General features: G+C 39.5%; 1 protein-coding gene across 1 annotated transcript in view; it reads right to left on the reverse strand.

The window, feature by feature from the left end:
* Window positions 1–631: 631 nt before the first annotated feature.
* SERPINE2 (serpin family E member 2) overlaps window positions 632–22017 on the reverse strand; it is a 45963-nt gene continuing 24577 nt past the window's right edge. The window contains exons 2-9 of the mRNA XM_061636801.1: window positions 19752–20027; window positions 18090–18317; window positions 16185–16382; window positions 10684–10882; window positions 10474–10574; window positions 6885–6971; window positions 4954–5037; window positions 632–1251 (exon numbers count right to left, since the gene is read on the reverse strand). Coding sequence (XP_061492785.1) covers window positions 1214–1251; window positions 4954–5037; window positions 6885–6971; window positions 10474–10574; window positions 10684–10882; window positions 16185–16382; window positions 18090–18317; window positions 19752–20007 — 1191 coding nt within the window. The 5' untranslated portion in view covers window positions 20008–20027 and the 3' untranslated portion in view covers window positions 632–1213. The remainder of the gene's footprint in view (window positions 1252–4953; window positions 5038–6884; window positions 6972–10473; window positions 10575–10683; window positions 10883–16184; window positions 16383–18089; window positions 18318–19751; window positions 20028–22017) is intronic.

Genomic DNA, 22017 nt, shown 5'->3' on the forward strand with positions numbered 1-22017 from the left:
TTTTCTCACAGATGCATCCCTGCCACAGCAGGCAATAAGCATCATGACCAGGTAACTGATGCCAGAAACAGTTTCCATTTCATTGCATCAAGACTCACCGTCATGAGGAACATCACAGTACAGAGAAAATGTCTGGTCTCAGGTGGGGCAGCTAAAATTCATTTAGCTGATGGGAAAGATGTAGACTGTTTTCTAGAGCATACAAAAACCAACAGATTCAAGGGATTTTTTTTTCTTATTTGCAAAGGAAAAAAGCTTCACCCAAAGAAGCTGGCAGTGTCAAGTTAGCAAGAAATTCTTCTGAAGTTAAGTATGATGGTTCACTGGTCATAGACAGCATTTTTTTATGAATTTCCTTTAACATACAGTTATTTTGTCCCTGCAAGATATTACCTCCAGTAATCACATTTTAAGTTACCTGCATACATAAGACAATCTGGAACATTTCAGAATATTGACTGAACAAAGGTCATTCTTTGCTGGAGCTGTTTAGCACATATGTGTAAGTGCAGTAAAATTCCATAAGAGAATTCAAACTTGTGTTACCTTCTACTTGGCAGCTGACTTTTACATTCATCTCGTTGGAGAATCACTAATCATCACTGCCAACATCATTTTGATACTACACTGCTTTCAACTGTTCATAATGCTTTTATTTTTTTTCTTTGTACAAAAAAATATAAAATTTAAATCCATACAAAGTGTATACTAGCAATGACAAGTTTACATTACACCAATGCAAAGGCGTTAACTGGGACATTAGTTGTTTAAGTTTGAGCAATACATGCACAATATAAAATAAATGCTAAAGCTTTAAATTTCTAGTGGCAATGCTTCATCAAAGCACTCAATGGACAACAGTAGTAGAAGGGCATGTATGTACAAACCAAACCAAACAAAAATTGAAGTTGTCCCTTTAGTACCAACTCTGGTTAAAAGACTTCAAATCACAATACAAAATACTTAGACCAAAAAAAATTCAAAAGTTATTAGCACAAGTAACTAATCAGTAGTTTTAAAAATATTTAAATTGTTTTGAAAAGGCATTCTATTTTTCCACAACACTCCCCAGCTACTTAAGACTCCTTTTCAAAACCTAGTTGACCAACCACACTCAAAAGCTTGTTCATAGCCAATGAATAGTGTACAAAAATATTTAACAGAAGAATGGCATCAGTTTTTAAATTTGCTTCAGAAGGAAGATCTCCCACATTCAAGGTTTGTTGACTTGTCCCATAAACAAAACTGCACCTGTAGAACGAGAAAATGTGATGGCAGATATTGTTTAATTCATAAATGCCATGTTTTGTCACAAAACAAAACAAAAGCCTCCAGTTGGTTCAACAGAAACAGAATGTTTAACAGAATCTAGGCAATAGTATTTTCAGTTAGGCAGCAAGCTTTAAATTAATCAATGACTACTAGGTGGAAGCAAATTTTAGTCTGTGATCCTCAAAGATAAACGTTTACATTTGAGGCCATTTTTATTCTGGTGCATTGCTGTAATAGGAAATATCATATAGCTTCCTTCTAATAGGAAATGGTACTGTGATTCTCACAAGTCTATGAATTCAACATCTCAGAGACCTGACTTGATAATATGAACAATTCAATCAATTGGTTAAAAGTCAGATAATTATGTGAGAATTCTTTAAAATCAGTAGATATCCATATATCTGATTAGTTTTGAAAGAGACAAAGTCATGTTTTAAGAGCCAAACTATCCTAGTAGAAACCAGTACTGCTTTCATTAAGTAAAGACATCTGACAATTCTAAAACCTGACAAGAGCTCTGTGGTGTCTCTATAGTTTGATAACTGTAAATATGGTAAGTGCAGGTTTATTAAGCGATATATGGTAAGTGACTGAGTGAGAGGGGGGAGTACATGGGCTAGAATGCTGGAGAATGTTGGATGATGATTGGCTGAGTGTTTGAATGGCTGAAGGTACAAATGAGAGGATGACAGTTGAGTAAGGGGGAGTTGTTGGAGAGAGGGAGGAGCTGAGTTCTGGGGAGAGGAGAGTTGTTGGGAGGAGTGATTGGCAGAGTTCTGAGGGAGGTTTGAATTATATTTGGCTGGTATTTAGACAGAATATATATGACTGGAAACATAAAAAGTGACACTAAATGAAACCATACGCTAGTTAAACATTCCTAAAGTAATCTTGTTATTTCCTGGTGTTTTCAAATAAATACTTTTATTGGTTTACCAAAAGCCTGATCCTTGGCTGGGGATACACAGACCAGAAGGGAGGGCAGGGTAATTACCAAGGCTGGAGGGAAACAGTATCAAATAAATGGTGGCAGCAGTGAAGGGAGATATTGTAACATTGTCAAGTATCCAGAGCAACCCAGGATTGTATGCTTTATAGACAAAGATACAAAGGGGTTGTGGATAGCAAGCACACCCAGACACAAAGTAACAATAAGCCACAGGGAGACTAAGGCAAAGTCTCTAGCAGTATTGTTTACAGGGAGTGGCTGGTGGTGCTGCCTAGCAGTGGGATCTTGTGAGATCTGTACTAGAGCATGTGAGAGAACAAATAAAAACAGAGATCCTGACAGGTAGTGGCCCTGGTGGGAGTATCTCAGGTAGAGCCAGCTGTGGGATCGTCACAAGCTCCTTTTCCATTTAATAATTTCACATAAAGAGCAGTATCCAGTAAGAAGTGAAGCACTTTTGAATCCCATTCATTTCAGTCAAAAACATTTGTAAGTATATATTTACCTGCTCCACTGAAAATCAAAGGGACTTAAATACTCAACATTTGGAGTACAATGCAGTTTAACTGCACCAATTAGGGTTACTTTCCAGAACCCTTGCCCCCCCCAAGTTTATAACTGAACAGCACACAGAGTCAGTGATCCCCAAGAATAAAAAGGAAGAGAGCAAGGCACACACTTTGGACCCAAGCTCCAACTAGCCAGTTCACAAAAGTGACTTTATCTACTGGTATATGTGTGTATCAGAGGGTGGCTCTGTTCATCAGCTTGCATCTGCTGCCAGGGAAAAAACAAAACCTCAAATACACAGAGATCCTTCTTGTTTGAATTCATGCACTGTACTCCCTTCTTACCCCCACCCACACCTGCAAGCCATGCAGACCATAAGTACGTATGCAAAGTAGGTATCAGCAAGGTAGGGTCCATATCAGCAGCAATGACCAGTGGAAACCAGTTGGGTCCTCTGTGAGATTGCTACCTTTTTGTTCTAGAAGGGATGCAACAATCTAATAGGCATAATTCTACCCATCAGAGAGATGTAGCAATGGGAAAAGCAATACCTATTGCTTCCCGGTCATGCAGCTCTCTCAGGCACAGGAAACTGGGCAACCCCTAGTTCTATGTGATGCTTTCAGATGAATATTTGTTCTCCTTATGATTTTTAGAGAGAATCACCATCTTCCACTTCTTATTCACCTCAGGTATCTTAATGATGTAGACTAGTATGACGAACCCAACTTTCTTGATGAGTTCAGCTCTGAATATTGACAGAAGTTGCCGTTTTTCTATTTGTTAACTCAAACTTCAGCCACTGAAGAGGACACTAGTCGAAACATGTATGGCAGTTACAGTCATAACTGTTATTTGAAACCTCTTTAACAGAGATCAATAATAATTTAGTGAACTAATTTAAAAATATATTGTAAAGTGGTTGTTAATAAGTTGAATCCCATCTTTCTGCATTTTGGGTGGACCACGTTTCTGCTATTTTGCGATGAAAGACATGTCACTACACAAGTTAATCTTTTGATTTAATCTGAATGTAATAAGACACTCTGGGAGCCTTTTCAGCTAAAGGGCCAGATAGAAACACTTTAAATAAATAAATGTTGCACTTTGAACGTAGTGATATATATTATCTATACTAAGGACCAAAAGCAGTATTAACAAGCAAATAGTTGTATTTAGCTGTTCAAAACAATCGGAGAATGCATGGTGGGGGGAACTGTGGTGACAAGTATGTTAGTCCTGCCATCCCTATTCCCTTCTGCATGTTGAAGGATAACGTTCATTCTCAAGTCATCACTTAAAAAACTTATTAGGAAGTTATATATCAAGAACTCTTCCTGAATTAAAATTTGAATTTTCTTTTGCTATTGCCATGAATATCATATATACACCCTGTGTGTGAGAATCTGGATGTATGGAGTGTGCTGGTTTTAGTTTGATTTGTTATTTAAAAGATGTAGCTCACCAGGCACAGCTTTAGTAAAGTATGTATCTGAGGCTGCTACCCTATGCATCACTTCCTAGAAAGTTCGACGGAAGTCAAACTACCTCTTCTGTAGGACACATTTAAAATATTCAGTCCCTGCCAGCAGATTTCGTTCTTAGCCTGTTTTTGATGCTGGAGAGTGGCGGTGGAGAAAATGTGATGACTGAATCACTTCATACAGATATTGTTAAGATGTGCCAGTCCCTCCATCCCTTCTTCTGGGGGTGGGGGTGTTTTTTCTAAGAAGCTAGCTTATGCTGAGCCTAGAATATCAATTAGAAGAAAAACAGAGCAAAGAGAGGAGATGTGTGCTTTGACAACTGGCCAGTGCTCCTCTTCAGAATCAAATAAATGTGCCTTTGATGTCCTAAGCTGCCCGCGTCTGGGAGCTAATGCCAGAAGTATTCTCCTCCACAATGCTGGCACTTTTACCCCCAGCATGTACCATATATTTAGATGAGCTAATAAATATGCCTGTGGAATAGAGGGGCCCGTTAGTTCCTAGCAACAGTCCCTCAAGTGTTGAAATCCTGCACAGCTGCAGACTGCTGTATTGCCTCCAAGAGAAGAAATCTCTTATGCACCATATAAGAAGGGAGGAGCTTCAGAACTAAATTCTGTAATACAAGGAAGCAGATAAGAGACTGTTTTCAGCTTCAGTCATCTGTTTGCGTTTAAGCCCATGTGAAAATAAGGAAGTGAACACAAAATTAAGCAGCCCAGAACTACTTACCTGTAGGATTGTGTCGTATGAAGAACAGAAATGGCCTGTCTACTACAAACCAAGGTGGTGATGACCTGGCTATTAAAATTGCAGCTTGGACAAACAAAAACAGAATGGTTAGTCATTCTAAACCTATTTCTCCATTTTATTTATTTAACAGGCTTCATATACTGCTTAAACAAAAACCCTGCAAGTTCACAATCCAATTCGTCAGAGACAGAAATGGAGCTGGTGGAAGGGGCCGCTACATCCAACCTCCGTTCAGGAGCAACTGGGAGGGGAGGATGCTGGCTGTGCCAGCAGAGCTCGGGGGAAGGAAATGAAATGCACATTTCCTTCCAGTACCACTTTTCCCAGCACATCAGCTGCCAGGATTGAGGGCTGCAAATGGGCTCAGAATATGGTGCAAGTCCTCCTCGCCTTGGTTCCACCCCCAACACACCTCCAGAACACCCCATTTTCAGGCCCTTCACCAGCTCCACTTGCGCTGCTCTCAGCTGAGCCAGCTAGGCCCTGGCTGTGCCTGGGTGGTGGCTGAGTTCCACAGCTGTGCCTGGGTCAGTCTTCTGCTGGCGGAGCCTGGCAGCACCAACACCCTCCCTTCTCCATTGCAGCTATGCTGCATCCTGAAGCCCCGCAGCCCAGCATAACTACCAGAAGATTGCACTCTAAGTATTTTACATCACCATAATAATATTCATTAAAAATTAAACATTAAAAATAAGTTGACACAAAATGTTTATCAAAACCAGCAGTTCCAAAACAAATGTACTTATTCAAATTACATGTTAAAATTAGATGCTTGGGTAGGTTTACCTAAACAAAAAAGGTTTTAGCAGGTGCCAAAAGCAATACATTATTGCCTAATGAAATGATGTATTTTACTGACGTATTTTAAATATTTTTATAAGTCACTTTGTATTTTATATATATTTTTAAACTCAGACTTTTTTGGTAAAAAATTGACAAATTTAGTAAATAATAATTATAACAATAATTAGTGCTTCCTGAATGAAGAGTTTCGTATATTTACCTTTTAAGTAGTCGGGGCATGTGGTGAGAGTGTGCAAGCAGCAGCTCACAGAATCCATTATTAGCAAGACAGGCAGAGCAATCCTACATTGGGGAAGCTAGTGTAACTTAAGCTGGCTAAAATTATGCCAGCTTAAAGTACGCCAGATCTTAACTGCATTCAGGAGCCCTTGGGAGGGGAGAATGCTGGCTCAGCTGGCAGAGCCCAGTGGAAGGAAAAGAAACAGCAAAAAACAGAGGTATTGTGTGTGTTTTACTTAGGCCACCCTTTTTCCAAGCTTAACTTACGCCAGGGCTGGAGGTCACATGACCAAGCAAAACAGACGCAGGATACAGCATGTCTCCCTCCCCCTCAGTCCTGCTGCCGCCACACTCTTGGACCACCCTTTTGGGGAGACTTACACCAGTAAAATTTACAACAGTTTCAGCTGAGCCCCAGCTGAGCCAGAAGGGATGGGTTTCCCGGTTAAGCCAGGATGTGGCATTTACATCATCCAGCTCAGCCATATCTTAACTCCCCTCAGCCCAGCATAAATACCTATAGGATTGCACCCTAAACACCTTAAACTATATTTTGGTTTGGGCAAAAGACTCTACAGTTAGGAAATACTGAAGTGTCATCTTTCTTTGGCAAGTGTATGAATGGCACTGCTTTAGACTTATCTATTAAAAAAATTCTAAACTGCTTGCTCAAAAAAAAAATCAAAACATTCTCTAAGCAGAGAATTTTGTCCCACAAAGTGCTTCTATTAGGCTTTGACAAAATGCAGTACTTTCTTGATGTGTTTTAAATGATTCTAGCTTGGCAGTGCCATTTCATCTGTGCCTTAAAATTAATGAATTTTTTTTTTAAACTAAAATTTCTAAATGCATCACTGGTTGTTTAGTTGAAACAGTCAAATCCTTACTTGTTGCTGCAGATGCTTTGGTACCATCTTCACTCACTTCAATTTTTGCTTTTTGTAAGATCTGAGATACATGAATGTTTCCTGTTCCTGTTAAGAGTCAAACATAAGACACGTGTAAATGTATGTATATACATGCTCATGGAGAAGCAAACTCATTTTAATAGTACAAAGACAAAAGTAGAAGTTGATGCAAAATTTAATTCTATATGTTCCTATTATGATCTCAATTTTTCCCATATGCTAAAGATATTGAACATTTTAAATATGTGTGTGTTGAATCATATGCCAACAATACATATTAAAAAAATAAAAAAGACAAAAGCAGAATCACGATAAGCAAAAGCAGCAATATCTTAAACCAGATACAAACAAGAGGGAATAAAATTATATCTAGAAGGCCTTGAAAAACTAGAAGACTGTTGGTCAAAAGGACCAGAGAAAGTATTCCATAGCTAGGGAGTTACCACTGAGAAGACTCTCTTCCTAGTAGCTACCAGTCTTACTTCAGACAGCAAGGGCACCTGCAGAATGTTCTCCGCTAAAAATATGGAGACAGGCAGTCCTGATGTCAAGCAGCAAAGGGCTTCAAATGTCGTAAGTGGGAAACATTTTTTCTCAGGAATTTGGAGATTCATGGCTAATACATCTTGATAGACCTGTACTTCATAAACTTTATCTAATCCCATTTTAAAGAGATCTAAGCCAGTGGCCATTAGCACAGCTTGTGGCTGTGAATTCTATATATTAATTATGTATTGTACGAAGCAGAAATTTGGTTGGTCCTGGATATACTGTTTCATTCAGTGACCCTGAATTCTTTTATTTGAGATAGTAGAAAAATCTATGCAGTGTGTGGAGAGAGATATAAGTCTTATAGTATCTGTCACTGTGATCACCCATTAATTCCCCACCCTCAATGCCCTGTTCTTTAACCAGTTATTGTTCTATAAGTCCTTTTTTCCCTATAGCTGCTCAGTTTATCCAAGAGCCTTTGGTGAGAGACTCTGGAAACCAAAGTATATAAAAAGTTTCATTTCTTAACTTTCAAGGAATTCAAAAATGGTTGATTAGACTGCAGTTCCTCCGCAAAAACCACCTCATTCTTCCTCTACAAACATATTCTGTTCTACCCTTAAGAATTGCCTGATCTCTTATGCTCCAACTTGATCAGTGAGAGCCTTCGATGGGACACTTCTGATGGTTTCACATGCCCCCGAGGTTTGGTTGGCCTTCACTTGGGACCAAGCCTCTAATGTGGCAGACCCTGCCCTGTGAAACTCCCTGCCAGCAGAGGTTTGGCAGGAACCATCCCTGCCTTCTTTTATATGTCTTCTGAAAACTATTGTTTAGACATAATAATATGTATTTTTCTTTTTATCCAGCCAGCATTTACTGATGTTTTAATGGATGCTTTTAATGATTGTATTATGATTTTATATATTGTAAACCACCTTGATAAACTTTTATGAAAGTACAGATTATAAACACTTCAATAAATAAATAAATGACATTTTAACAATTTGGAGTTTAATGCTTCACACCAGGGCATACATTAGGCCAGGAGTAACCAATGTGGTACCCACCAAATGTTGATGTACTACAACTCCCATTATGCCTGACCATTTGCCATGCTGGTTGGGGTTAAAGCGAGTTGCACATCATTGGGAGGCCACCACATTGGCTACCCCTGTGTCAGGCTAACATCAGTATAATTTCCTAGTTCCCCTCAAATCCCTTTTTAAGACTGGTACAAAGCTGGCGATCTTCCACCCTTTTGATACTTGAGTAACATAAAGCTTTTGCATAACTGCCCTTTCTAAAAAATAATGAAAAATTATAAAAAATAGTGAAAAATTATAAAGGCACAACATTAGTTACTTGTGTTGCTTATTCCTTACAAGTTATCATAGTGGCAACAACACTGCTTTCAATACAGAAAACAAAAAGTTGTCAATCGTCTTATTTTTTAAGAGCTGTAGAACCAATGCCACATACTGTCAGCTATCACTACAATAGACTAAGCACTCTGAATGGATATTTCGGATCACTGATATGACATATCTTTTCCCACTGTTTTATAGGGGAAAGTGGACCTTTGAAACTTAAGTGCACTGTTTGAAACCAATTCTATACACAACCTGAAGGATTTTCAATTTAGATTTAAAGTTGCAATGTTGCTAGTTTAAGTGTTTCTCACTTGCTAAAGTTAGATTTCACAGGAAACAGTTTGACTGTGTGCATTAAGTGGCTGCCAGATAGTCTAGCTGCAAGTGTTTTTAAAAATTGCTTTCCCTTCCCCCCAATGCCAAAGAAAGATAGCTTATGGGTAACTGTCCTTAAGTGCTTGCCCTAATTATATTTTATGGTAATATAGCGACTACCTGTGTTTAACATCATCTACACATGCAGAATAAAAGAGATCTTTGCCTCTCTCTATAACAGAAACCAGTCAGAAGCTGTTCTGACGTTGACTGCTTTAAACCATTCTAATACCTCCAACCAACATCAGTGAATGCTCAAATCAAATTAAATTTTATTATGCGGTCACAGACCCAATATACAAATTGATTAGACAAACACTCTAAAAGACATCTAGGCTATGCAATAAAATATAAATAACAGCATGGCTTTAAAATAAAGCATTAATATTTAAAAGGAGGACCTTCTTACGTATACTTTGGATTGAATTAAGAAACTTGGCTACTATCTCTGTGATTGACTTATCTGTATCGGCCAGCAGGTATTTCAAATACCAATCCACAGACCTACCAAGGAAGCTTGCCATGATAGGGTGTAAAAATCTGGATTGTTCGACATTGTAAAAGTTACAGACAAAGAAAACATGGACCAGTGATTCAACATCAGCATTCCTACAGGGACATAAACGATTTTCGTAGGGAACATTTTGGTAGCAACCTTCTAGTATTGCGAAGGAAAGGCAATTTAATCTAGCTCTGGGAAAAGCGTGGCGATATTTTGGAATGGTCAAGTTCTCCAGATATGCAGCATGGTCAGGAAATGCAAATCTCAGGTCTAAGTGCATGGGTGAACAAGATTTACATGCATTTGACATGGAATATTGAAGGTTGATATCTTTGATCCGTTTCCCAATAATCTGTTTTGCTGTCTCGGACTCTAGTGTGGAGAGAAAACCCAATGAAAAACCTAGCACATTAAGTTTATCGAGAAAAGTTTTTGACCATGAACTAGTAAAAGCATCTTTCCAGAGAAGATTTAAATATCCTAGGGAGGGGCCCGCATAAGCCACTTTAATCCAGTATCTAAAGGCTAGGTGAATACTAAAGTCAGCCTAGTTAAACGTCTAGTGGTTAACATCGTGATTATCACACTTTTCACCAACGCACAGTCTCAATAGTGCGACACCTAGGAAAAACACTGACTTGAAACAAACACTTGGTATGGGAACTTTTACACCAACACAGATCACTAAGTCATGTTCTATTTTGCTAATTTAGTAAATTGGAGACTGAGCTTCAGTGACACGTGGCATAAAGTCAAAGTAACCTATTTCTTTCCATAGCTCCCCACTCCTAGAACCCACAGAGAAGAGAATCAGAGGGCAACTCACTTGTTATTTTTGCAAAGTTTGCCTTTGAGTGCTCAAACATATCTCGAATGCCAAGCTCTCGTAGAGGTTCCTTTAAATCTGTTTCTGATTCTGCTGTAAACCTGTTGGGAGCAATAGAAAAGCATCAGTCTGAGATTAAAATTAGTCTTTAACTGCTGAAGATTTTTCAACAGGGGTTTTCTCATGTAAGATAAAGAAAATGGTACATACTTGGGTAAAATAACCTGGACTCTCTTCTGCACCATAGTTGTCATCCAGCTCTGTATAGTTTTTGTGCTAATGTGAGGAATAATAGCAGACAAAGGAGTTGTGCTTTCCGTGGGCAGAGCAATCAACATACTGACACTTTCACCATGGTATGGCAACTCAATAATATTATACCACAAGTCATTAGGAGTACTTGTTGTGCCTAAAAGAAAAGAAAAAAGGGAAGAAATGGGGTAAAAACAAACACACACCTTCAATTTGTATTGCACGACTGCAATAATGTCTCAGTAATAAGTAGCTGTTGGATCAAATTTGATCAGGGTGGAGGGAAAGAGTTTCAAAGCATTTCTGCTGCCCAGCCTTCCAGTTCACATTATTAAATTTATATCCCATCTTTCCTCCCAGAAGGAGCCCAGGCAGCTTGTCCTCTCCTTGTCCCCTCCAGCAGCAGAAGGCGAGAATTAGTGATCTACAAGGAAGCTGCAGGCACACAGGAAGAGGGGGGAAATGCCCTTTTTTTGCCCTCCCCCCTTGTGGATCACTTGCCCCTTTCATTTCATATGTAGCTGTTGCCCTGCAGGTCACCTCTCCCTAATCACCATGCAGGTGAAGATACCATGGGGAAGCCAGCACAACCACGAACATTTCAGGTTGAAAGGCGAGCCTCACTTCTTGTTCCCTCTCCTCTTTGGCCCCAAGCCCATCAGAAAGTCTTTGCTGGGCTCAAGAGATGAACACAAAGTCCTGAACAAAAATAACTTATCAAGAAATTTTATTCTAATTCACAATGGGGATAATACCAATTACTTATTTCGAGTCAGATCCATTTCACCATCTCCATACAATTTTGCCTACTTGGAAGCTGAATGAGTCCAACCAATTCTCTTTCATGCTACCAGCAGGAAGAAACCAATCCGGGGAGCCATTAGACCTAGTCTGTCCCTGGTGAAGTTCGCATAATTAAGAGATACAAGTGCTGGCCTGCTTTATATACAGTAGGGTCCCGCTTCCCGGTGCTTCGCTTCCTGGCATTCCGCTAATGCGACAGCTTTCATTCCCCATTTTAAAGCAGATTTTGTGGCATTTTGGCGCAACGCGCCCCATTATACTCAATGGGGTTCCGCTTTACGGCGGGGGTCCGGAACGGAACCTGCCATATAAGCTAGGCCCTCCTGTACGTGCTCACACACAGAGGTGTGCCTGGAAACTTCATTGTACAGCTTTCATCATATGTTGAAGACACCTCTCACCCTGGCTTTTGACACTTGAGAGTTTTACTTTTAGGACCCTATCTAGTTGTGATTGTAATTTGTTTTTAGTAAGGTAATTTATATTGTTGTGATTCACCCTGGAACCTATTGGTGAAAGGTGAGTAATAAATTCAACAACAATCTGATGATGGTCTCAGTCACTTGATAGGAAGGTAGTAATGAAGCCTTCAGCCATCACTGGGCCATAAGCCATGACGTCCACTGTAAGGACTTTGTTTAAAAATTTTTATAACCCACCCTTCATCACTGCAGATACCAGGGTGGTATGAAGAACATAACTGCATATGAAGGCATGCTACTGATAGCAACTGTCTCTCAACACCTATTGCAAAAGATTAGAGCTGAAAGGAAGAAGACACACAGAAAAACAGAGCGGCTTTCCCTGTTTTCTCAAGCTATGTTTGAAACTGGAGAAACAGATGTTCCCAAACCTGTCAAGTGTCACACCAACTGTCTGTAACTTCTGAATACCAGTGGAACAAACTGTTGCTATGTAGTGGATATTATGAGGACATCAAGAAAACTATTAGGAAATATAGCACAACACAAAGGCGGCCACAAAAACTTTACCAAAAATCCCAGAAGGGATGAGCAAGAGTGCATAATACACTTGAAGGGATAAAATCCACCTCTTCTCTGCCCACAAAGCTCAGCATTCTGTGGTCACCGAGTACATGCAGTCTTAAATTACTGCAAGTTATGACTGTGTACAAAATGCTTTCCAAGTAGTGGGTTGTGTCCAACGTAGTGCTAAGCAAGCATCCCATCAGTGCAAAGATTTCCACTTGCACGACAGGATTTCTCCTCTCTCCTACATGTGCACTGGCCAAATCTTGTCTGGAGGATGAGGAAACCCCTAGAACAGATTTAGGGAAACATGGGGGGTGGAGAGGAGGGAAAGTCCCTTTACACAAGCAGAAATCCTTAGGCTGATGGGACATTTACTCAGTACTACGCTGGATAAAACCCAGTATTAGAGTTTCAGTAAAGGCTTCTACTCTCAAATGCATAACATCCTTAAACACTAACTGGGGTGTGTGTGGAAGGACTCTGTGTTTGGAAGGACTCTGTGTGCTGCTGCAGCTGTGGCCACTTACTCTACAACTCTGTCATCCTGTTTTTTCTCTGCTCCAGGTATATGGAGGGGAGGGGCCGCCTGAGGAAGCACCTCGGCGGCACGCAAACTACAATACTTAGAGTCGTCTTGGGGTTGCCTTGGAGAAGACCATGGAAGATTCTTTGTTCTTACTGCTTTGTTTTGTTTTTGTTTTCTGATAACTGTTATGATATGATGTGGGAATTACCTTATTTTATATCTAGTTAATGTATTGTATACATTGTACAATTTCTGATAGTTGTTGTTGCTTTTTTTATGATGTTACTTGATTCTGAATTGTATTGCTTATACTGATGTACTTGTAAGCTGCCTTGAGGGCCTTCTGGCCAAAAGGCGAGGTACAAATAAAACTATAATAATGATAATGATAATAATTATAATAATAATAATATCTAGACTACAGAAAAAAGCAGTAATTTAGAGACCAGTTTTCTATAATAGCTGGGGCCCAATAAACAAAGAATCTTGGGCTATTCAAGGACCAGAAAATGAAAGTTATAGTGCAGCACAGGCAGTAGGAATAAAAAATCAAGCTCTCATACACATTACAAAACCAGGGAAATTCAAGTAGTTGACTGGAAATTTGAGTTTATGCTAGCAAGAGCCCTACTGAAGCATTTTAATGGTCAGTAGAACTAGTGCATCAAAGATGAAATGTCTATCTATACTGTCTGGGAAAGAAGTGAGTTAAGTTTCCAAGGCTAGTTATTATTATTATTTATTTATTACATTTGTATACCGCCCCATAGTCGAAGCTCTCTGGGTGGTTTACAACAATTAGTTTGTCTCTATATAAGCATACACTAAGGAGAAGAAGTACTTTCTACAGAATTAGGAAAAGGTTTTTAGTGGTTAAGGATTCCTGTTCTTGTCTTGTACTTACATTTAACATTTAAATAAGCTGGCCGCTTCTAACTGGTACACAACATAATCATTGATGTTGTGTAAAATTTGCACAAATGCTTATGCTATGTGAAATATTTTACATGGCCACGCTAGTAATAAAGCAAAATTCAACAACCAACTTCAGAAGATTACACTACTGGTTTAATTAGCAATAAGCTTGCTCTTTCATGGATCCTGAAATATTAAACAATTATTTGTAGATTTTACTGTTGTGTAATACAGATATCTTATAAGCTAGCATTTTTATTAGGTCTGTAAAGTTTAACTGATCACTCTGAACAAACTAATTAAGACTTTCCAAAGTGGGTTAGGTTACAATTCTAATCCATTTAGTAAAGAATAACCCCACTAAACCCAGTCAGAGTTGCTTCCAAGCAAACTTGCACAATATGGCACTATAAATGTTTGCCCCCAATTAACTGGGTGCCATTTTAAAAAGCAACATTTTCCTTTGCTGTCCCCCCCACTTGTATATTCCATTATCTCTCCCCTCTCATTTTTCTTCAGAACCACCTGTTCATGCAACTGTCAAGGTATGAAAATGCAACCTATTAATAAACTAGAATTCCTAATAATTAGCTTGGGATTCTTTAACAGGATGATAGTCCTAGTTTTGATTAGGGAGACCATATACTAACTACACAAAATGTTTAGAATTGCATGAAGCTCAAAGTTGGCAGAGATCCAACACTGACAAGAATGAAAGGCACATACCCACTTGATGTTTAGAGCAGTACTCGCTGGAAGAGGTAATTCTGAAAGTGATAAACCAGCACATGGATGGGGAACCTGTGGCCCTTCAGATGTTGACTATCAACTCCCATCATCCCAGACTATTGGTGCCATGCTAGCTGGAGCTAGTGGGCGTTGAGAGTCCAACATCATCTGGAGGACTACTGTTCCCCATCCTTGAAAAATATTTTGTTTTCCTTCAGACAGCATGTTAGAAAGCAACTTAGCTTGGAAAAGTTACAAGATTTAACATGCTAGTGCTGAGTCATTTCTTTCTCAGCAAACAGAGACTTCTATTAACTTCCTCCTTCAAGGCAACTGAAGAAGATCTTGAAATATTTTTCACAAAAGAATCAGCCAGACTCTGAGCTGATCAAAGCGTTATTGGCAAAGAAAGGGTGACCAGATAGCCAAGCTTATTGTCGTATTAAAAAGGTAGCCTCAGGCAACATCAATTGTAGTGGTTGGCACATGCCAACGAAATAATTTCCATACATACTCCAATTTCCATCAACCCAAGCAAGGATTACCAATGGCCAGGGATTATTAGGATTGTAGTTCAACAACATCTGGAAGGCCACAGGTTCCTTATCTGTGGTCTAGAACACTGTTCTTCAGCCTTGGGTCCCCAGATGTTGTCAGACTACAACTCCCATCAACCCCAGCCAGTTTAGTCAATGGCCAAGCATGATCATAATCAAGTCAGTACTTAGGAACTATAGAACAGTGGCACAGCACATGCTTTGCATATGGAAGACCCCAGATTCAGTCCTTGGTATCTGTAGTTTAAAAGACCAGATAGCCTGTGATGGGAAAGACTACTCCCCAGAGACTTCAGAGAGCTACTGCCAGTCAGGATATATAATATTGTGCTAGATAGCTATGTATTCTGATCTGGTAGCAGGCAGCTTCCTAATGACAGGAATATTTACATTTTTCAATGTGAACAAGATCTCAATCTATCAAGGAATACCATTTTGTAAACATTTAAGGGCATGAAACTAGACACTACCCCAACACTAATTTTTGAATGTGAGATGCCCATATTACTTAATGCCTCAGTCCTAAATCTAGCTGCTTAGATAGAAGGCTATTTCCAACCCCCCCCACAAAAAAACTTCAAATAAACTAGCTATTAAATGTAATTTCCATTTGTAAATAACCACATGTTTATGGTGTTCCTCCGAAAGGAGCCCAGGCAGCATACAGCTCAGTAAAAATACCATCATTTACCATAGTTAGAACATCTAAGAACTACAAAACTAAAATAAATATAGCAACACAATACTAGCATTGCTAAATTCAGATGAGATCTCTCTCAAACATCCAGGCAAACAAATATGTTTTCAGCTGATGTCACTAGAAGTTGGTTTTGCCACAAGAACTATTTGCAATTAACATCTGAGCTTGAGTTTTGCAGAGAATTCAGAGTGGGGTTGCATGGACATTTAAAAATTAAAGAGTTTTCTTGAACATACCACATCGGAACACCGACAACTGAGCCAGCATAGGTACTTGATAACTCTTTCCATCAGCTCCATTAAATGTTCGCTTTTTTGTATTTTCTGGCTGAAAACGTGATTTCCATAGTCCCTTAAAGTATACTGCATTTACCAGCACCAATCTGGTGAGCTCACTATCAAGAGCATCTGGAGATAAGACATTATCGATCATACCTGAAACAAGCAAAAGAAAAATCTATACATTATCAGCAGGAAAAATAACTTATTAAAAAGAGGTGGGAAGAAGAGCAAAATAAAATATATTAATACCAAGTTGCATTAAATAAAAGCTGCAACAAAATTCAAAGCAATAGGCTACACAGAGGAACCATGCTGGAGTTCAACAGTGATTTAATAAACACAAGAAACATTTATAAAGGGGCTAGAGCTCCCAACCCCTGGAACTAGCCTCTAAATTTCTTGGGGCAAATTACTCCATGGACCTTTTCAATTAATGTTTTGGGTTTTTTTAAAAAAGCAATATATAACAGTACACAATTAACCAAATATAGTGCACTTGCAAACAAGAAATAAACAGACTTCAATTATGTGTCACTCTCTCCCCAGCTCACATACTACCCAACTTAAGGGCAATTGGTACTTTTGCTTTAAGATCTATCATAAAACAAAGAACAATGAAAGGAGAGAACATAAAGACAAATACAAGGATATGAACTTTATGTCAATACAGGTGACAGAATGAAATTGTTGAGGATATGGTGTGCTTGACAAAATATCCTGATAAGGGAGTACCAAGGAAATGACAACTACCTGTGGGCTCACACATAAGATAATGTAATCAAAAGGATGCACCTAGCTTAGTGAATGAGATTTGACATTGATCTCAATTTTATAGCTTTATTTGTTTAAAAGAAGAGCACGTACTCACAGGTAGTGTGTACAAAAATCAATTAAAGTGTTTCTCATCTTTAAAGTTCAGATTTTCAAAGAATTTGGAAAGAAACAGAAGGTTGAAGGGGGTCAATTGCAGCATGGGGGCCAGGGACTAGAGTCTTTAGAAAGAGGCCATGAACACAATAGCCGCCTACAGCAAAGCATTTCCATTAACCATACCTGGAGGGGTAACGGGTTGATTAGCCAGTCAGTTGCAAAATCTCTTTGAAGCTGAATTTTTAAAAATGCACTCAAGCTGATCCCACCAGATTTTACAGTATAAATGGGCAGGGTTTGACTAGCACTGTGTGCCCCCATTTTCAGAAGAGAGGGGTGGAGATGTGTAAGAACCGACAGAACAGTGAGTGTTCTGTTCAAAACAGACCAGTCCCGTTTTCAAGCAGTTTATAGACTAGGGCTGGGACCACACTAGGGACAAAAACATACTCACTGTTCTGCCAGTTCTAGTGCATCTCCATCTCTCTTCAAACCCTGCCCCAGCCAAACCACACCCCTTTTTACTGTAAAACCTGGCAGAAGCCGCTTTTGTTTTAAATTCAGTTTCAAAGAGATTTCGCAGATAATCAGTAGATCAACCTGTTGCCCTTCCAGGTGTGGCTAAGGGAAACTGCTTTGCTGTAGGCGGCTAGTATGTTCACAGCCTACAGCAAAGCATTTTCACTGGCCACACCTGGAGGGGCAATGGGTTATCTGCTTATCAGTTGTGAAATCTGTTTGAAGCTGAATTTTAAAAGCACAGATTTTATAGTAAAAAGGGTGGGGTTGGACTAGCGTCATATGCCCTCGTTTTCAGAAAAGAGAGGTGGACACACACTGAAACTGGCAGAGCTGTAACTGTGCCTCTACCCTAAACGTAAGCTGTAATGGGAAAGAGTGGAAGAGAAATAAGCCTAACATCGAGAGATTGAACAAGACAGACAGGGGTATCAAGGGAAAAACGTAAATTAGCTGCTTGGTATCACATACCCTTAGTTTCATTTTTGACCCACTGGTTGACAGTATTAGTGGCAGTGTTCTGATCCTCGAAGTCTACACTCTTAACGCTGCACTGAAAGACCTCATTGTTTCTTGAAACAAAAGGCACTTCCAGTTTCAAACCAGATTTTGCAAAGACTGCATTTGCAATTGTCACAACATCTTTATTCTTCTTGGAGACTATAGCTTTGTTTATCTTTTTCAGTACTTTACCAACTCCTGAATGAAGAACAAGCAAGAATCTTCAGTTAAAAAAAAGAGAGCTTAAAATCACCTCTATAAAATAAGCAGTGGTAAGCATGCAAAGACTGACTGAGGCAGAAAAGCCAACTAAAACTGATCTGAAGCATGTTTACTCAGAAGCAAGTTCCAGTTATCCTAGCAGAACCTACTTCCAAATATGTTTGTTTAGGAGATTCGAGAACCAAGCAAAGATTTGGCATTCTGGGACATGCCTGCCATAAACCTAACACACAAGTCTTTTTACTACTGGAAGAACGTCAGCTGCAGTCTCCCAGCATTACAGCTTTTTTCCCCAAGGTTCAAGTAATGTACCAAAACAACATATCAACTAAATGCAATTGACAGATGAGAAACTGCAACACAGAGAAAATTACCAATGGTTGGTGGACTTGAAGACAGGTTTCTTAGATCTACACTTTGAATATGATATTGCACAGCTTTATCAATTCCTCTTAGCAGCACACCCCCTCAGAACAAACATATGGGGGCCTGTAGTTATCTAAGCAGTTCAATGAGGACAAATGACAGAACTATGCCAAGCCATGTTGCTAGCTCTCCTGCTTGCTAAACTGCATTAGGAGACAACTAGAGGGACATTCTAGGCCCTATATTTCCCAGGAGAGGAACTGCTATGTCCCCCATGGAAGTGTTATGGAATCCAGAGGTCCAACACAAAGTACCTGAACAAGCCAGTTATTTTGATCTAGTCTAGTGCATATTAAATAGGTGGTCGTGAAGCAATATCTCTAATACCCAAAGGCATCTTTGGCCACAGTGTTAAGCATTGATGCTAAACACAGTAAGTTTAACAGGGGCTGTCTTCATGGTTCCAAAGCAAACAGGATTGAGTATCATTGCCAGGGCTATTAAAATGCCCCTCTGTGTGAGCCTGACAGCTTTTTGTGCCAGCCTTCAGATGTTATTCACTAAAATATCCCTGTATTTGCTGACAAACCCACAGCCTACTTGTTCAGCTGTTTGTCACTTTGAATCTTTCAGTACTGTTGCAGTATCAAAATGTGTAGTCTTTCCAAAATTCTCCTTTTCTGCTCAGGATCTTGGTTTTGTCAGGCTGCATTCCTGACATGGGAAGGCATCAGTGTCAGAAACCCTTCCTTGACAGGAGCTCAGTTGACCATATTGCCTTACATAGCATTCTGACTGCGTTTAGCATCAATGCTTAATACTGTGGCCAAGGATGCCTTCGGGTACTAGAGATAGTGCTTCACTGCCACCTATTTACTATGCACTAGACTAAGATAACTGGCTAGTGTTCTGAAACATAGTAACTAATATTCATGCTATCAGGCCCACTTTGTATCTGTGCCTAAGATAAATCTCACCTATGCTGCAATTTTCCATAAGCTCATAAAGAACCCAAGCCCACAACAACAGATCAGAAAAACTGACCATTTACGCTGTATCTCATCACTGTTGTCAGCTGCTTCTTTGTCTTGCCATCAGCACCTAGTTGAAGCATTCCAAGTACTGATGCAATTCCATGTGGAGAAACCACAACATTATCCTTAGACCTGCTTTTGACCAGCTGATTGAAAACTTGGATTCCAATGTCTGAGCCCAGTTCCTCAAGAGACAGACGACTTGGTGGGAAGCACAGGCATGTCGTAGTCAAGGCAGCAAAGAGGAGTAGGAAATGCCAGCTCATGATTCCTAACCTAAAACAATCTAAACGGGGGAGAAAAAGACAAATTTAAAGACTAGCCAGAGGCATATCAGTTCTCCAATGCACTTATCTGTAGTTACTGTCCACTGATTGGAATTCATAAATAGTATTATGATTTTATGCATCTCCACAAATTCAGATCTTAAATCCAGCACCCTTATGGTTAGTCTTTCTCAGGAGGAAAAGCTGATTATTGTTATATGGGCAAGAGGCCAGAAGAAATTAATAAAACAGGATTCCAGAGATGCTTAATCAGTTGAGGATCTGAAGCCAGAAAAAGTATTTAGGGCCCCACAATACCATACCCTATGTTGTCATTTAGCAGGTTAAGCCACTGTGATATCCTCCAGGTGTTGGACTACAACTCCCAGCATCCCTGATCATTGGTCATGCTAGTTGGGGCTACCCAAGTTGAATACCCCTGTCTTACAGGTTGTATGTGCACAGGAAAGACTCAATTCTATAGTGATTGAAATCATAATCATGTTGTTAACCTAGGCCTGTGTATTGAATAAAAATCTAACCATGGTTTATAAAATTGCTGTACCTTGGCCAAAATTCCAGAATGAACAAAAGTATTTTTTATTCTTGAGATATATGGCTCTATAAAGTTAATTAGCTGTTGTATACCTTACACTCTGGTGGCTTGAGAGCATTAGAATCTTAAGTATTTTTCTTACTAAAATTTTTTTTTCCTTTCACATACTGGGCTTATGGCAGACCCTTCTGCATTCTTGAATCCTCAATGCTGCTCTCTTTCGACACCGCTTACTTAGGATTTTGGCCCTCTAAGAAAGAGATTGAGATGTATCCATAAAGGCTCATTTATGTTTTGTTCCTGCCACTACTAGAAGATATTGAAGGTGTCCTTTCTCTCCTTAATCGCTTCTTAATCTTGCCCTCCTTCCATCTCAAAACCCTGGAAAATCTTTGAAGTGAGTTTCATTGAGTGAAATACAGATTACAGGTACAGTGTCTGCCGACAGGCTAATCCCTCTGATATCACTTCTAATTGCCTTGATTCAAGAGAAAATGCCTCCATGATCAGAGCAATCTATGTAGCCCAACTGCTCCCTCTCCTTTCTCCTCAACACCACAGCATTCACCCTATGTGGACATGCCCCATTAGAATACAACAGAGTAAGGAGGTGGAGGAAAAGTAAGGAATTTAAGACAGAAAAAAGTTTCCAACAGTGAGGATTTCCTTTTGCCCCAGACTTCTGTAGAGCAGCCACACTATGCAACCAGTAGGACCAGCAACAGATCACCTCTGAGACCTCCACCTGCTGGAGATGTGCAAATACAGTAACATCCTGAGCTCTCAGAGGGAGCAGCTCTAAATACTAAATTAAGTCACAGTCTTTCAAATCTAAGAAGCAAAAGGCAGCCTGTAAATTAGAGGCCCAGTAACACTGATAAACAGTACTGTTTTTTTTTTCTTACCGGACTGGAGGGGGGAGACATTGTTTGTACAAAAAAGGAAGCTTGCTCTGCTGTTTATTAATAGGGGGATCCCCTCATTCACAGAGGATAAACTGACAGCTGGACTGATGAACTGAACTAACTGGTCAGTTAACATGTTCCCAATTTTTGCAGCATGACACAACTGGGAAGGAAGCCTCACAATGCAAGCCTTGTAATTTTTGCTCAGCCCTTATATTTCAGGGAGCAGTGGTTTGCCATCTCATACAAAGATCCAGTAGAAACCTGTTCCACTTTCTATAAGGTACACATGAACACCCTTCCTATTTACTACAATCAAGCTTCACACATTTCAAGTCAAGGAACTGACTTGTCACATTTGCCCGATATAAAAACTCACTCTATACCACCATAAAACCCCTTTCTGTCTTCTTCACTGAATATAACAGTGTATCCTAATCAAGAGTTGGTGAGCTCTTCTAGGGTAACATGGAGCAACAGAAGAAAATAAAAGAAAAAATGGATGGTGGGCTGGGATGAAGGGGAAAAAATATTTTTTTGCATATGTAA

Source organism: Rhineura floridana, chromosome 7 (assembly GCF_030035675.1).
Source record: "Rhineura floridana isolate rRhiFlo1 chromosome 7, rRhiFlo1.hap2, whole genome shotgun sequence".
NCBI classification, from domain to species: domain Eukaryota; kingdom Metazoa; phylum Chordata; class Lepidosauria; order Squamata; family Rhineuridae; genus Rhineura; species Rhineura floridana.